Source organism: Juglans regia, chromosome 1 (genome assembly GCF_001411555.2).
Source record: "Juglans regia cultivar Chandler chromosome 1, Walnut 2.0, whole genome shotgun sequence".
Taxonomy (NCBI): domain Eukaryota; kingdom Viridiplantae; phylum Streptophyta; class Magnoliopsida; order Fagales; family Juglandaceae; genus Juglans; species Juglans regia.
The window spans coordinates 19099018-19112380 of record NC_049901.1 but is presented as its reverse complement, the minus strand read 5'-3'; the positions used below and the strand labels follow the sequence as shown (position 1 = coordinate 19112380).

General features: G+C 36.8%; 1 protein-coding gene across 1 annotated transcript; it reads left to right on the top strand.

Moving 5' to 3' along the window:
* The first annotated feature begins 5536 nt into the window (after nt 1-5536).
* On the top strand, nt 5537-7963 carry LOC108991959 (indole-3-acetic acid-amido synthetase GH3.6-like). Its single transcript, XM_018966388.2, has 3 exons — nt 5537-5946; nt 6156-7087; nt 7196-7963. Exons 1-3 carry the CDS (start codon nt 5612-5614, stop codon nt 7774-7776), a joined length of 1848 nt encoding a protein of 615 aa, XP_018821933.1. The 5' UTR covers nt 5537-5611; the 3' UTR covers nt 7777-7963.
* Nucleotides 7964-13363: the final 5400 nt, after the last annotated feature.

Below are 13363 nucleotides of genomic sequence, written 5' to 3'. Positions count from 1 at the left end.
AACTAAAAGCTAGTTGTCAAAATTTGTAGTTAAGTTTATAAGATTCAAACAGCTTCATCTTCCATATTACTGGTTCCAAATTGATTAGTTTACAACCATAAATCTATACCTTTAAATCTGAATCAAATAATCGAATAAGAAACTCTTGGAACAAAAACTAAATTTTGTCCACTACTTTACGAGATCTTGATGATCGGTAACTGTTTTTCATTTTCTTCTTGTTGGGAATATTGCCTGACGATGGGCCCGTTGAAGTAACGCATCCTTGGAGCAAGTACGCTGCCTCGTTTACTGTAAAACTCCTGAAGATCCTGATTAATGAGCAAGTACCCATCGCATGTACCTTGCCAGGGAAAAGATCAATAAATGTGGCATGATAGGGAAACCTCGATGGCTGACTAGAAGCCTGCATGCCAAGTATGACATTAACTGCAATAGACGTAATGGAAAGTTGAAGTGACGTAAAGCACCTCGACCGTTCAAGGACCGATCGATTATTCTCCCGATATGCTTCAGGAGTCCCAAAAGCTGACGTGAATCTGAGTGTAAAGAAGTTGCCAACAGATGTGAGGACTGATCAGGACCTCACGACACAAGTTTCAAACCTTATATTATAACAATATGAGTTCGAAGATAGATCAGGCTAATTCAAACAAATCCCTGAGAGGCTTTCCTCTCCCAGACTAACATCCTTTCTACATGATGTGGTATCTTTTATACGGATTATACATGACACTACTTGATCGCCAGAGCTACTCCTTATCTTATTTTAGATCCTCAACACCCGGCATTAGAGCTCCTGTCGAGGGAGCTGCATGTCGAAGAAAGTATTGGCACTTCCTATAGTAAGATCTGATTCCGTATTGTCAAGCGCCTTACACCCGCACGGTAGGTGTTACTAAAGTTCGGTTTAGATATTAAAAATATCTTAAATGATTTGTAAATAATAATATGAATAATAGTAAATAATTTATAAATAATAATAAAGTATGTAATCCAAGATTAATATCTAAATACAGTTGCGTTTTCTAACCGACCTTAATAACATGATTTCACAAAGAGAAGCACTTGGGGCTGGTCGGGTGTCAAGTGGTGTTTTACACCAACAAATAACAACATGCCACACATGAATTTCAGTAATATTGTAAATAGAATCGCATGTAGCAGATCACTACTTCAAGGAAATTTCATTTCCCGTGAGTTTTCTGACGCTTAACATCTAAACTCACGAACGCCTTCCTGGAGACCACAACTCCTCTCTTCTCCAGTTTTATCTTCTCTCTCCTCCTCCCCCCACTCCCGTTGGTCTCCTCCCCTGCCTCTCTCTAAAACAAATTGTCACGTCGACCTCCTCCCCTGTAGCTTCCAAAGAATTTGAGGGGATGTTATTCTGCAGGGGTTGATCAAGATCATACAAATAAGCTCATTTGAGCATTTTATCAAGCATCTTGCATCCATTCCCATTTCTGAATACAACAAACCAATCCAGCAATCTAATTTTTCCTCATTACATCACAACAAGCATTCACCATTACATCACAGTAACCATTTATTAGGTACATCACAGTAACCATTTATTAGGTTCATCACAGCAAGCATTTACGCAGGTCCATAACGAATTACCATGGAATACACAGCAAGAATCAGTATAAACAAAATAGAAGAAAATTTTGAAAATTCTTCCAAGCATTTAGGTAGCCTAATTTTCAAAAACAGTACTCAATTATCTAATTAAAGAAAATGACAATTATAAGACATTTTAACAATTATAAGACTTTTGAACAAATTATGCATCGTATGTACGTGTTTCAACAGATGAGTGCCTCGGACGGGTCCAGAAAATGAATAAGATTTTAAAACATGTGGAATTGGAAGATCTGAACGAAAAAGAAGAAATGAAAGAGCAGAATGAAAAAAAAAAGAGGTATAATCGGAGAGAGGATAAGCAAAAGAGAGGAATAATCGGGAGAGAAGACGGAAATGTTTTTTACAATAAGACGTGGTTTATTGTAAGACAAATACACTTGCCACATGTTGTGTTCGTATTGGCTGGTGTGAATAAGAGTTAGACACCCGACCATTTCTGAGTTTTTCTCTTTCACAAATTCAAAAAGTAGAGATTTTTTCGCATGGGATTCTTTGGAAAGCAAACACATCAAATTATTCCAACTCGTGTTTCATAGATGCAACAGCTTCACACTCACACTTGACAAATTGCCTACGAGGCTACGCCGACGGTTTGGCAAAGTGGACAGCCTTGGCTTGCAAGACACTACCTCCTATTTCCTCAAGTCAAAGGGTTAGGTCACAAGATAACAAAAGTATCAGTAAAACCACATGCACTCTGAACGTGTGGCCTCAATATTTACGAGATATATGTCCCTTATTTTTTTTCCCCCAAAGTAAATTAATAGATATTATATATACATTATCAACGGCTCACGACTGATCAGATTACACAACTAAATTATTTTGAACGGCAACATTTGGCCTCATTTGTATTCAAAATCTAGCTAAACTCATCTCAATTTATCTTATCTCATCATTATAATTTTTTTAAATTTTCAAACAAAATATAATAAACAATTCAATTTTTTCAAATTCCAAAACAACTTTATCAAATTTTCATACAAAATATAATAAATAATTCAACTTTTATTCTACTATTCACAAACCATCTCAACTCATCTTAACTCATCTCTGAATCCAAACCAATCGTTAGTTTAGAAATAAGATATCTAGATTTCATTTTCTTGACTCTAGAATGAAATTTGAAAAGAGACACAACATGCAGATGATCTTACCATATTTGTTATGTATATTTAACATATAATTGCATGATATAAAATGTTTAAAAGGTCAATAATTTTAGAAAGAAAAATGTTATATAGGACGTAGTAAGATGGACTCATCCATTTTGTTTTACTATATTAGATCAAGAAAAGTTTTATGCATCGGCGGTTACTAATCATTATTTCACACTTCCTATTTTATGAAAAATACCTATCCACCTTATGAAAAAAAGTTACAAGTGTGAAATATAAAAGTGAATAATAACTAAGGTATAAAATTCTATATTATATCAATATTTTTTTAATAGATTTTATTTTTAAGAAAAAACTGTAGCAGGTAAGGTGCATTCATCATTTAGGCTTAGTTTTGTTCTTAAACTCATTTCAATTTATCATTATAATTTTTTTAAATTTTAATATAAAATATAATAAAAATTTTAAAAATTTTAAATTTTAAAATAATAATAATATTAAAAAATAATATTTTATTATTTTAATTTAACTCAATTTAATATTTAAATACAGTCTTAAAAAAGAGAGCTATTTATTTCAAAAAAAAAAAAAAAAAAAGAAGACGAAGAAGATAGCTATGTACTATTTTGAAAAATGGGTTTTAGAAAAAGAAAAAGAGGGACAAAAATCCCAGATAAACATTCCCCAAAATCTAAAAAAGAGATACGAAAATCTCACAAAGCACAAGGCAGCCCTGCCTTTGGTGCGGGCTCTAAGCCCCACATATCTGCTGCCCAAGTTGGCGACTCTCTTTGGGGGTTGACTGTTGGGGAACACGAGCCAAAGGGAAGTAGGGACCAGCCTCGGTATATCAACACGTGTCTTGCGAAAGTGACTGTCATCCCGCAGGGGGAGACAACCGGAGAGAAGGGCGGTGGTAGGACCCTCAGTCAACGGCTCATAGTAATCCCCCCATCACAGGTTTTATGGTGATCTGGCCATTACGTCAACATCCCCATCTTCTTTTGTTTTGTTTTGGTTTTTTTTCTCTCTTTCGTTCTGAGTATAAAAATAAGTCATATACAAACGGTTTGTTGTTATTTTATCTCTTTAATTTTTTTTTTAATTTTAAAATAATAATATTATTAAAAAAAATATTTATTTAAAATTATCTCATATCATTTTACTATCTAAACCGCTCTCATATTAATCACAAAGACATATTCGGCGTGTGCTGTACCGTTTGTCTAGTAGAAGAAATGTGAATATGATTACACAATATAATCTATAAATATTATTTGTTGTTTCAGGTTATTAATTAGCAATGAAAATCGCTTGGGAAATAATGGGTTGCACAATCTGAATAATTAAAGCAGCCCCATTAAAATCTCCATCTCCTCAAAAGTGAAGCTAATATATTCTCTATCGCATGGAAATGACCTTCAAAAGAAGCTTCAAACGTGCAAGAAAGGTATATGATATATGCACTTTTTTCCCACACAAAACTTTTAATGCAACCTCAAAAACAACCATAAAACTCCTCCACTTCTGTACTGGTTATAAGCAGCACGCAAGCCTGTGAAAAAGAAAACACGATGGATAGATAGATAGATAGAAACATTGGCGTACATGTTTAAAACGATAGTAACGTACTGTTGAGTGGACATGCATTCTTCAAGGGCGGCTCCAAGACGTAACTTGGTGGTGCACCCTGCGTGTTATCACAATCTCTAAAAACTTTTCTTTCTTAATTGCTAGCTAGCTTACCCCATTTTTTATTTGTGCACATATGTCATTCTTAGCTAGATTGTTTTCCCAATCTGATTATATCTAACCTGCCATTTTCTACTCGCCTATATATAGAAATTAATTTTGTTTCTTTTCATATATATATGAGATAAGTTGAAATTAAAGTTAAAAGTTGAATAAAATATTATTAGAATTAATATATTTTTTAATATTATTTTTATTTTGAGATTTGAAAATGTTAAACTGTTTATTTTATTTTATGTAAAAATTTAAAAAAATTATAATGATTAGATAAAATAAGATGAGATAAATTAGAAAAATTGTGAAAACAAACATACCTAAATAGATCATGTTTGCCTGCTCAAGTTATTTCCGCGGGTACTTACCCCTAATGGCCTGTAGTACTGTTACGTCCAATCCAAAAAAGATGTATAAATGTGTGACATTTTCCCTCACGATTACATCGTATATATATACACACAGTTAAGGAACTATATTCTGCACATTGATATATATGCGAGTAGCTTAATGGGTGTCAACACTTTTAAAAAAAAAAAAGAAATGGGTGTCAACGATGTGTGGGGGAAGAATGAGAAATACAGTACCGTGAAGCAGAAGCTACTCTTTTTCTAACCAAATTACGGAAGCCGCTGCCGGTTTTCTAAACGACACCCGTAGTACATGCTCGCATGTACCCGGTTCCCACCAGCTGTACTTACCGCGACTTTACCGGATATTGCCCGTCCACTCACCTCCTCTCTCGGACCTTTCCCCGTTTTCATGGCCCTCTCTGAAACTTTCCCCCAGGGAGACCTAGAGCCCCGGTTCCAACGTTACATGTAGAACGGAGGAACATATGACTTGGTTGCATAGTTAACATATAAAAAACAAAAACAAATCAAAAGTTAATATTGTATTAGATGGGGTTATATACAATTCAAATTTCACCATCCTACCGTTTGGTTGATCTTCAAGTGGGTGACAGCCAACTTCAACGTTTGTACTATATATATGGAGATGTCCCTTGCCTACCAACGTCATAGCCTAAACGAGTTTTTCTTTTGGGAGCCGGGGACATTTTCCTAGTATTCATTCAGTTCGTAGAGCAGCTTGTAACTATGCCAGAAGCTCCTAAGAACATACCGGAGTATGATTGTTGCGGTGGTAGCGTTAAAATCTATGATAAGAATAGGAAGGCATTACAATTCATTGAAGAAGTTACGAGTAATGCCGATGAAGTTCAGAAGCAGGTTCTTTCTGAGATACTTTCTCGCAGCGCGAACGTTGAGTACTTGCAGCGTTATGGCCTAGACGGGCGTACAGACCGAGAGACTTTCAAGAAAGTCGTGCCGGTTGTCACGTATGAAGATTTAAAGCCAGATATTGACCGTATAGCCAATGGAGATAGTTCTCCAATTCTTTGTTCAAAACCCATATCTGAGTTCTTGACTAGGTAAATCTATTCTTGGTGTATTCCTTTTATAGCTTTGTAATTTTTGTTTGCAGTTTTGACTACTGATTATTTACTTGTACAGCTATCTATGCAGTTTCACTCTTCTTTGATCCAGTGGAAATATGAGTCGTGATCACAAAAAGAAAAGGCTAAACTTTCTTAAAAACAACTTGTTTTTAACGTTTAATGATGTTGGTTTGTGCGTGTAGCTCTGGAACATCTGATGGGGAGAGGAAGTTGATGCCGACAATTGAAGAGGAGCTGCAGAGAAGGTCGTTGCTTTACAGCCTTCTGATGCCTGTGATGAATCAATTTGTTCCAGGTTTGGATAAAGGCAAAGGAATGTACTTTTTGTTCATAAAATCAGAAGCCAAGACCCCAGGAGGACTTGTTGCACGTCCAGTCTTAACCAGTTACTACAAAAGCTCACATTTTACGGATCGACCACATGATGATCCTTACACCAACTATACTAGCCCAAACGAGACCATTCTTTGCCCAGAACCTTATCAAAGCATGTACTCTCAGTTGCTTTGTGGGCTCTACCAAAATACCAAAGTTATTCGTGTTGGGGCCGTATTTGCTTCCGGCTTCATTCGTGCCATCAAGTTCCTTGAAAAGCATTGGCATCTTTTGTGCAATGATATCAGAACTGGTACCATAGACCCCATAGTTACGGACCCAACAGTGAGAGAGGCAGTCATGAAATTTCTTGAACCAAACCCCAAGCTAGCTGATTTTGTAGAAGCCGAATGTGGGAAAGATTCATGGAGGGGAATCATAATTAGGTTGTGGCCTAACACCAAGTATATCGATGTTATTGTGACTGGAACGATGTCTCAGTACATTCCTACTTTGGATTATTATAGCAATGGTCTCCCTCTTGTTTGCACCATGTATGCTTCTTCCGAGTGTTACTTTGGCCTTAATTTGAATCCTCTGAGTGAGCCTAGTGAAGTCTCGTACACCCTCATTCCCACCATGTGCTATTATGAGTTCTTGCCAGTTAACAGGAAGCATGGATTCACAGGCTCCTTTTCTAAACCTGTCTCCCTTGAAGAGAAGGAAAACCAAGACTTGGTTGATCTGGTTGATGTTCAGCTAGGGCAAGAATATGAGCTTGTTGTAACCACTTATGCAGGTAGCATGCATTCAATACACTTTACAATTTGAAAAAAACTAGGTGATGCTTAGATTTGTTTTTTTTTTATCTTGTAACAACTGTCAAACTTAATTTTTCTTCTTGCAGGTCTTTACCGTTACCGTGTTGGAGACATACTTCGAGTGGCCGGATTCAAAAACAAGGCTCCTCAATTCAACTTCGTATGCAGAAAGAATGTTGTTCTCAGCATTGACTCGGACAAAACCGACGAAGTTGAACTCCAAAATGCAGTGAAGAATGCTGCTAACCATCTTATGTCATTTGATGCAACACTGAATGAATATACAAGCTACGCAGATACTTCAACCATCCCGGGGCACTATGTCTTGTACTGGGAGATTAGCCTCAGCGGGGAAACCTCAATTCCTCCTTCAATTTTTGAGGATTGTTGCCTCACTGTTGAAGAATCACTCAACAGTGTGTACCGCCAAGGAAGGGTTCAAGATAAGTCCATTGGCCCTTTAGAGATAAAGATAGTGGAGAGTGGCACATTTGACAAGCTTATGGACTATGCGCTCAGCCAGGGTGCTTCAATAAACCAGTACAAAGCACCCCGCTGCGTGAAATACGCTCCCATTATCAAGCTCTTGAACTTGAGGGTGGTTGCAAATTATTTCAGTCCAAAATGCCCGAAATGGGTTCCGGGTCATAAGCAGTGGTGCACTTAAGAACTGAAGAAACAAGTTTGGGGACCCATGTCATCATCATGCATCTAGCAATTCAGAATTGGTGGACCTAGATCAACTTCAATAAGAAATGCATGTCTTCATGTGACTATTAAGAGAGTAGCTTAATTTAACCATTTTAGTTTCTTGGTTACGTTGTCTTTATTCTCTGCAAAAAAAAAAAAAAAAAAAAAAAGTTTCTAAGCTCTCTTATCTTGTTTCTATCTGACTCGTCTCAACTTTGACTAGCTACATACATAGTCCAGACATGAGACAGCTGATTATAAGTTTCATAGTGCTGTCAATGCTGGACTGTCTGAAATTGGAGACAATCTTGATCTGCAAATCCGATTAATCTCTTCAAATCTCATATTAGTCGTGATGGTTAACTAATCTCCTAATCATATGACTAGTTGGGTCAATGTGAAAACCAGCTCTCACAATTTTTGGCAATTCCGGCCACGGCATGTTTACTATTGATCACTGGATGGCACCGAGCATGCGCACTGGTACATACGAATTAAGAGGTGACCACACAATATACACTTGCAAAATTCGAGAAACCAGATCCAGCAGAGGGCACACCGTATTTCCCAACTATTTCAGTATTGGGCACTGAAAATATGGATCTAACTCTACTCAATAATTTATACGTTGACCATGTGATCTTGTTCGGCCAAACTTATGTGATTCACGTAATCATCCCTCTAAAAAGTTGAGAAATATCCCGTCAAAACAAAAGAGTTAAAAGAATTTTCTAAAAATTCTTTATGTCATGTGGAGCCATACAGCACTACAATTGGGTTTCTTTGAGACAAATCATTTTTATTTCAAAAAACTCAATTTTCGTCCCAAAATATTTTTGAAGATGAAAAAATTTCGTTTCTATTTTATCTTGAAAAACCTGTCTCAAAAGGTTTTTAGAGATGAACCAATTTCATCTCAAAAAACCGTTCGAATGAAATCCTTTCAATTCAAACCGACACTAACCGTTCGAACTGTAAGAAATTTCGATTCGAATTAATAACCATATTTGATCATGTTCGAATGGACGGAGTATTCGAGCAAATTTTATGCGTTCTAACTAATAAAGTTTTCAAATGACTTGTGTTCGAACATAAATTATGCCCATTCGAACAGACATTTTATTTTCAAAAATTCTGTCTGTTCGAACGAGATTTTGCATATTAATATTGTTCGAATAAATATTTAATTGTTCGAACGACTGTACAGACTATATTTCTCGATTGTAGTTTGAATATGTTAGTTTTTATTTGAATGAATCTTTTTTTGTTTGAATGGATTTATAAATGGTAATTTACCGTTCGAAGGGTATTAATCATACATAACAAAATTTAATTAAAAATATCATACTAGTATTATACAAATTGTAATTCAAACATCACAATTGTTCAAATGTTTTGGAACATCATAATATAAAGACAATTAAAGACAAAATAAATTTTAAGATTGTGGTGGTGGCATAGAGTTTTGGGACATTATCGACTGCCACTGTTCAATTGTTCTAATCTCGCATCTAAATCCGTTATTTGATCTAATTGGGTCATCTTTTTCCTTGGATCTCAATCGTTCTATCTCAAGTGTTACTTCCTCCAATTTTTTAGTCTTGTCGTCATTCGATTTGCCTCGTGTAACGCCCCGACCCCGAGGGTCCGAAGAGTTAACTCATATAACCTGATAATCAACTCCAACAATATTAATATATTTCTAAATCCAATAATATATACTTCTAAAACTTCAAATCAAACGCAAATACTCCAAATTAATAAACCATACATACTCACATATCAAATCCTCAGTACAACAACCCAAATAAAAAATCAACTTTTCTTCATGTCTCAAATAGCAAACTAGAAAAAAATAAAATTGACATAAGTCTCCATAAACTGTCTAAATTCATTGAAATCAACTTAATAAATAAATAACATCCAACAACAACACTAATATTGCGAGATACCCAAAGACTATTCACAGCTAATCTTGTCCACAAACTCTAATATTGATCCTCAGCTGAACCATCAACGTCAATTGAAATTATTATGAAGATTAAGGGGTGAGTTATCGACAACTCAGCAAGCAGAGAGCATATACTAGCATGTAAACATGAGCATTTATAACGTTTGATATGCAGAACAAAACATTTTCTTTCAGAATGTGGAAACAACATGTTTTACTTTCGAAATGCATAAACAAAACTTGGTGCAAAACGTCAGAGCGAAATTTTCAGAAAGACAAACTTATTCTCAGAAAGAAAATCCGTTGGCATATCCAAACTGAAACATTATATTCATATCACCTCATAGCATCACATCAGGACAAATGTCATGTTTAACCCCCATGGTAGGGTTATAAACCACCATTATACCCGTGGCTGGGCCGTATACCATGTTTCACCTCGTGGTAGGCTTATAAACCACCATTATACACGTAACTAGGCCGTATACCATGTTTCACCCCCGTGGTAGGGTTATAAACCACCATTATACCCGTGGCAGGGCCGTATACCATGTTTCACCCTAGTCGTAGCGTTATAAGCCACCATTATACTCGTGGTTGGGCCTTTATAGAAACCGAATGAAACATCATCGGAATCAGATCACATTCATATACAGAATTAGAACTTCATGTCAATGTTTTCAAATGACACATCATACCAAACAAAATATTGAATAGCTTCATATCATTTCACATGTTCGAAATAAATAGAATCAAAATATTTTCATTTACCCATAACAAAAACTTTTAGATTTTTGTATTCGCTCTTTTGCATAGTTTAGAAACAAAATGTACAAAATTAGCTCATGTCTACACCAGTCATGATAGAAAATATTTTCTCTTATATAGAATTTATGCAAATGCAGAATAAACATTTTAGGTCGTTTCAGATTTCTTTCCAAAAACAAACATGCTTATGTTAAAAGTCAACCTCATTTTTATTTATTTTATTCAAAACTAGTATATGAACCCTGCTTACCTTACTTTCGTGTACGAGATATGCCTTGGGTGTATCCTCTAACAGTATCACAACCTAAAACAATAAGCGTATACCACATAATTAATAAACCAAACATGTATACCACTAAGCTCGATTAATAAAACTTAATCAACCCCCTTTTTAATCTAAAATTCTCCATAAGGTAAATCTGGACAGCCCACTTCAAATCGTCAATATTTGCACTCTAGCACTAACAAGTAATCTCCACCCAATCACCACTTAACCCAACCCGAACAACCTAAAAATAACCCAAAAGTTAACACTAAACAGTCTCAATTGCTAGCCCAAAACAATATCACAAAACCGTCTAAATAATCATACTCCTCAACTTCAAGACTTCCGACATAAGCACAATCCAACAGATAAAACACCAAAGCACCATAAATTTAAATAGGTAATAAATTGTAACATGCTTACTGCAGTAGTGTAATTCTGACCAACGCTACAACCATATCAACAACACTTTATCCACATTTCAAAATTCAACCATTTAATACCCAAATACTACCAAAAGCTTCGGAAGAGGTTACCTAAAAGAGTCACAAAGGCTTCGAACCACCTCAAATCAAAGCAACACACTGAGGTCTACGCCCAAAGTTCACAAAAATCTCTAGTGAAAGGATAGTGGTTTGCGCAAAGAATGATTGATGGTTTGAGTGTGTGCATGGCAAGTTCAAACGGAGAGGAGATGTGTGTGAAAATTAAATAGAGGGAAAAATAAAAATAATGAGACTGAAATCGGTTGGTGGGAGAAGAGATTTTACCACGGCTAGCACTTTCGATGCGAGGCTCGGCTGCAACACTAGGATCTAGAGACCCACAAGCCGGCTGTATAGAATAGTCACCCAATGAACAGTAACGAAGCAAACGAAGAGGCAAAGAGAAATAGAGGAAGGGAGAGAGAGATGACTCACCATCGTGGAACCCAAGTCAGCGGCGACGAGTTTTCGAGGACACATGGAGAGAAGAAAAGAAACACAGCTCCCCCAAGGATGAACCAGTATATGAGTAAGAGGGAGAAAATCGGAGTGATTCAGGAGTGGTGAGGGAAATCTTCAAGTGAGGAACCGAGAAGAACTGCAAGAACGTGGGGGAGAGGTTGGAATTAGAAAAGAGAAGAAATCGGGAGTGAAATGGGATGGAAAACCATCTGGAAATAGAAGAGAAAAGAAAGTCACAAAGGGAAGAAAAAGACTCACCAAAACGACGTCGTCTCGTCAGGGGTCTTCCAGGCTGGGTTTCAACTGTACCTGGGCTTAGAGCCCGAGTGTTACATCCTCCATCCTCAGAATTTGTCACAAGTTATCAAGATCACTGACGAACATCTATGGGTACTTGCATTTCCTCTTCTAATTCCCATGAGGCTTCACTGATAGTATGATTATTCCATATCACTTTAACCAATGGAATAGTCCGATTCCGTAATACTTGCTCTTTTCTCTCTATAATTTGTATCGGCTCTTCCATATAAGTCAAATTTTCTTGAAGTTGAAGAGGCTCGTAGTCGATAACGTGGGTGGGGTCAGGTATTTACTTCCTCAGCATAGATACATGAAATACATCGTGTACCCCTAAGAGTGTTGGTGGTAGGGCTACTCTGTAAGCCAGTAGTCCAATCCGATCAAGAATCTCAAAATGCCTGACATATCTAGGGCTCAGCTTGCCCTTCTTTCCAAACCTCATAACCCCTCTCATGGGTGCAATCCTCAAGAATACCCTATTCCCGACCTCAAACTCTAATTGGCAACGACGGTTATCTGCATAGCTTTTCTGTCGACTCTGAGCTGTTCTCATTCTAGCTCGAATGGTCTCAATCTTCTCTGTTATCTTCTGTATAATTTCTGGACCCAAAATTTATCTTTCTCCCCCCTTGTCCCAATATAAAGGAGATCTACACCACCTACCGTAAAGTTCATAAGGTGCCATCTCAATACTAGCCCGGTAACTGTTATTATAAGCAAATTCGACCAAAGGCAAGTGTCGTATCTAGGTTCCCTTGAAATCCAGCATACACGCTCTCAACATATCTTCCAAAATTTGAATGGTCCTTTCTGACTGACCATCTGTTTGCGGGTGAAATGCAGTGCTGAAATTTAACTTAGTGCTCATGGCCTTCTATAAGCTTCACCAAAAATTTTGAAGTGAAACGAGGATCCCTATCCGACACAATGGACACTGGTACCCCATGCAACCTCACTATTTCCTGTATATATAGCTCGGCTAGTTTCTCTAGCTTATAAGAAACTTTGATAGGCACAAAGTGAGCGGTCTTCATCAAACGGTCCACTATCACCCATATTGCATCATGTCTAGTCAGTGTCCAAGGTAAGCCTATAACAAAATCTATAAAAATATGCTCCCATTTCCATTATGGAATCTGAAGTGGTTTCAATAACCTTGCTGGTCTTCGTTGTTCTACTTTCACCTGTTGGCAAGTTAGGCACTGTGCCACAAATTCGGCAATCTCTCTCTTCATGCCATCCCACCAAGAAGACTCTTTCAAATCCTGATATATTTTTGTACTACCTGGGTGAACTGTGTAAGGGGAGCGGTGCGCTTCTTCGAGGATGAGTC

Coding starts and splice junctions, on each gene's coding strand:
- LOC108991959 (XM_018966388.2), top strand. CDS start 5,612: ATGCCAGAAGCTCCTAAGAACATACCGGAGTATGATTGTTGCGGTGGT. Junction 5,947..6,155: donor ATATCTGAGTTCTTGACTAG/GTAAATCTATTC, acceptor TTGTGCGTGTAG/CTCTGGAACATCTGATGGGG. Junction 7,088..7,195: donor TGTTGTAACCACTTATGCAG/GTAGCATGCATT, acceptor TTCTTCTTGCAG/GTCTTTACCGTTACCGTGTT.